Source organism: Marmota monax, unplaced genomic scaffold (assembly GCF_021218885.2).
Source record: "Marmota monax isolate L192 unplaced genomic scaffold, Marmota_monax_Labrador192_F-V1.1 WCK01_AAM20220418_F8-fsc00098, whole genome shotgun sequence".
NCBI lineage: Eukaryota > Metazoa > Chordata > Mammalia > Rodentia > Sciuridae > Marmota > Marmota monax.
This window is the reverse complement of record NW_026694639.1, coordinates 5,600,189-5,602,809: the sequence shown is the minus strand read 5'-3', so window position 1 is coordinate 5,602,809 and position 2,621 is coordinate 5,600,189. Positions and strand designations below refer to the sequence as shown.

At 35.4% G+C, this 2,621-nt stretch overlaps 1 protein-coding gene across 1 annotated transcript; it reads left to right on the top strand.

Annotated features, from left to right (window-relative positions):
* Window positions 1-517: 517 nt before the first annotated feature.
* On the top strand, window positions 518-2,380 carry LOC124078286 (protein tyrosine phosphatase type IVA 1-like). The gene has a single exon (XM_046423032.2). It carries the CDS (start codon window positions 533-535, stop codon window positions 1,052-1,054), a length of 522 nt encoding a protein of 173 aa, XP_046278988.1. The 5' UTR covers window positions 518-532; the 3' UTR covers window positions 1,055-2,380.
* Window positions 2,381-2,621: the final 241 nt, after the last annotated feature.

Below are 2,621 nucleotides of genomic sequence, written 5' to 3'. Positions count from 1 at the left end.
CGCCGCCACCGCCGCCGCTTGTATCGCCGCCGCCTCTGGACCAGCTGTATGATTAGGCCACAATCTTCAATGAGTAAACATATTCCTCAGTTCTGTGGTGTTCTTGGTCACACATTTATGGAGTTTCTGAAGGGCAGTGGAGATTACTGCCAGGCACAGCACGACCTCTATGCAGACAAGTGAACTGTAGAAATTCATTACTACTCCACCAAGAAGCCCCCATAAGAGTGGTTAACCTGGACACAGACGTATTGAATTGAAAATCCACCGAGCATTTTACAAGAGTTCTGACCTGGATGGGGTAAACCTCAGTGCACTTCCTTTCTATTGCCTCAGTATTACTGGATTGAAGAATTGCTGCTTCTTGTTAGGAGGTTCATTTCATTTCCCATTACTCCCAACTTCATACTCAAAGCACTGAGAATATCAAGTGGAGTATATTGAAGTAGACTTCAGTTACTTTGCATCATTTCTGTATTCAATTTTTTAAATTCTTTCATAACCCTATTGAGTGTTTTTTAACTAAATTAACATGGCTCGAATGAACCGCCCTGCTCCTGTGGAAGTCACATACAAGAACATGAGATTTCTTATTACACACAATCCAACCAATGCAACCTTAAACAAATTTATAGAGGAACTTAAGAAGTATGGTGTTACCACAATAGTAAGAGTATGTGAAGCAACCTATGACACCACTCTTGTGGAGAAAGAAGGCATCCATGTTCTTGATTGGCCTTTTGATGATGGTGCACCACCGTCCAACCAAATTGTCGATGACTGGTTAAGTCTTGTAAAAATTAAGTTTCGTGAAGAACCTGGTTGTTGTATTGCTGTTCATTGTGTTGCAGGCCTTGGGAGAGCTCCAGTGCTTGTTGCCCTGGCATTGATTGAAGGCGGAATGAAATATGAAGATGCAGTACAATTCATAAGACAAAAGCGGCGTGGAGCCTTTAACAGCAAGCAACTTTTGTATTTGGAGAAGTATTGTCCTAAAATGCGGCTGCGCTTCAAAGACTCCAATGGTCATAGAAACAACTGTTGCATTCAATAAAACTCGGGCGCCTGATGCTATTGCCTTGGAAGTGGAACTTAAGACGGGACCTAATTTGTCGTATATATCAGCCAACATGTTGGCGTGGTGAATAAGTCTGATGAAGCTTCCGTAGGAGTATTGGAGAGCAGTTTTACCAGGCCACAAGCTTGACAGAATTTCAACCTCTATGTTTGGGTTATGATCAACCTGTTTGGACACTTAGCAAAAGATTCTTGCTGTTCACAATTTAAAATGTGCTTATCATTTGTACCAGTTGACCTTTCCTGAAATCATGCAGTATTGAGTTAATGTCTTTAAATCTATTTCCATGCCAGAATCTTACATAAGAAATTTAGAAAGATTAGGTGCCAAAATACCCAGCACAATACTTGTATATTTTTAGTATCATACAAAACCAAAATTCCAGGAACTAAGAACACTCTAGACCTTATGTGATTTATTTCTTCAGTCATTTCAAACATTGTAGGCCCTATATGATTATTTGCCTGCTCTTTTTATGTTTACGTCTCCCACATTCATACCAGTATACATCAGGTTTGCTTTTACCTATTGGGATTTTTTGTTTTTGTTTTTTTTTTCCTTTTACCAAGTCTTACAGCAATTATTTTTATTTAATATCTTTCTATAAGTCTTTATTTTTGCTGTTATGGGAAACCTCCATTTTGAAAACCTAAGTTTTTACAGAAGCACATGTCTTTAAGTCTCCAGACAAAAAAAAAAGCCTTACAGTTAATTTAATGTTTGCACTCTGAGGTGCAACTTAACAGGGAGGGCCTGAAAAAAAGAATGGGAGGGGGCTATTAAATATTTTTAGTAAAATGTTGCCTTTGTCTCGTGCAGAACCTGTAGAATATATGCTCTTTAATTTAGTAAATATTTTTTTAAAAGGTAGAGATGCTCTGTTATTGTAGGTAAAACAATTCTTAATCATAAAGTTTCTGAAATTCTTATATTTTTTTCATAATTATCAGAAGTTGTTTAGCAACTTTTTGTTTGAAGTGTGATTTTTTTTTCTTTTATTCCCAACCTCTTGCAAAAAAAGAAAAAAGTGGGTTTCTGCTGATGAATTGAGCAGACATCTAATATTTTATATGCCTTTTGAGCTGTGTAACTTAATATTTGGATACTTGATAATTTTGTTTTATTATGTAATTGATAAAATGGTGATGTGTATTAATGTTAGTTCAACCATATATTTATACTGTCTGGGAATGTGTGGTTATAGTTCTGTGGGATAAATAATTTGTCAGTGTTCACCAGCTTGTAAAAACTTAGTGCGAGAGCTTAAACATCTAAATAAATAATGAAATGCATTTATCATCACTGAGATTGTTTTGCTTAAAGTTAAAAATTTGTAGTAAACAATGAATTGCACTTCAAAAAAAAAATAAAGGCATAGTGTTATGTCCCTCTACAAAAAAAAAAAAAAGATTCTCTCTCTCTCTCTCTTAAAATATATATATATATATATATATATATATATATATATATATACATATATGTGTGTGTGTGTGTGTGTGTGTGTGTATACATAGTATATGTATATGCAGGTATAGATATACTC

Excerpts from the sequence above, each read along its gene's own strand:
- LOC124078286 (XM_046423032.2), top strand. The coding sequence starts at position 533 with ATGGCTCGAATGAACCGCCCTGCTCCTGTGGAAGTCACATACAAGAAC.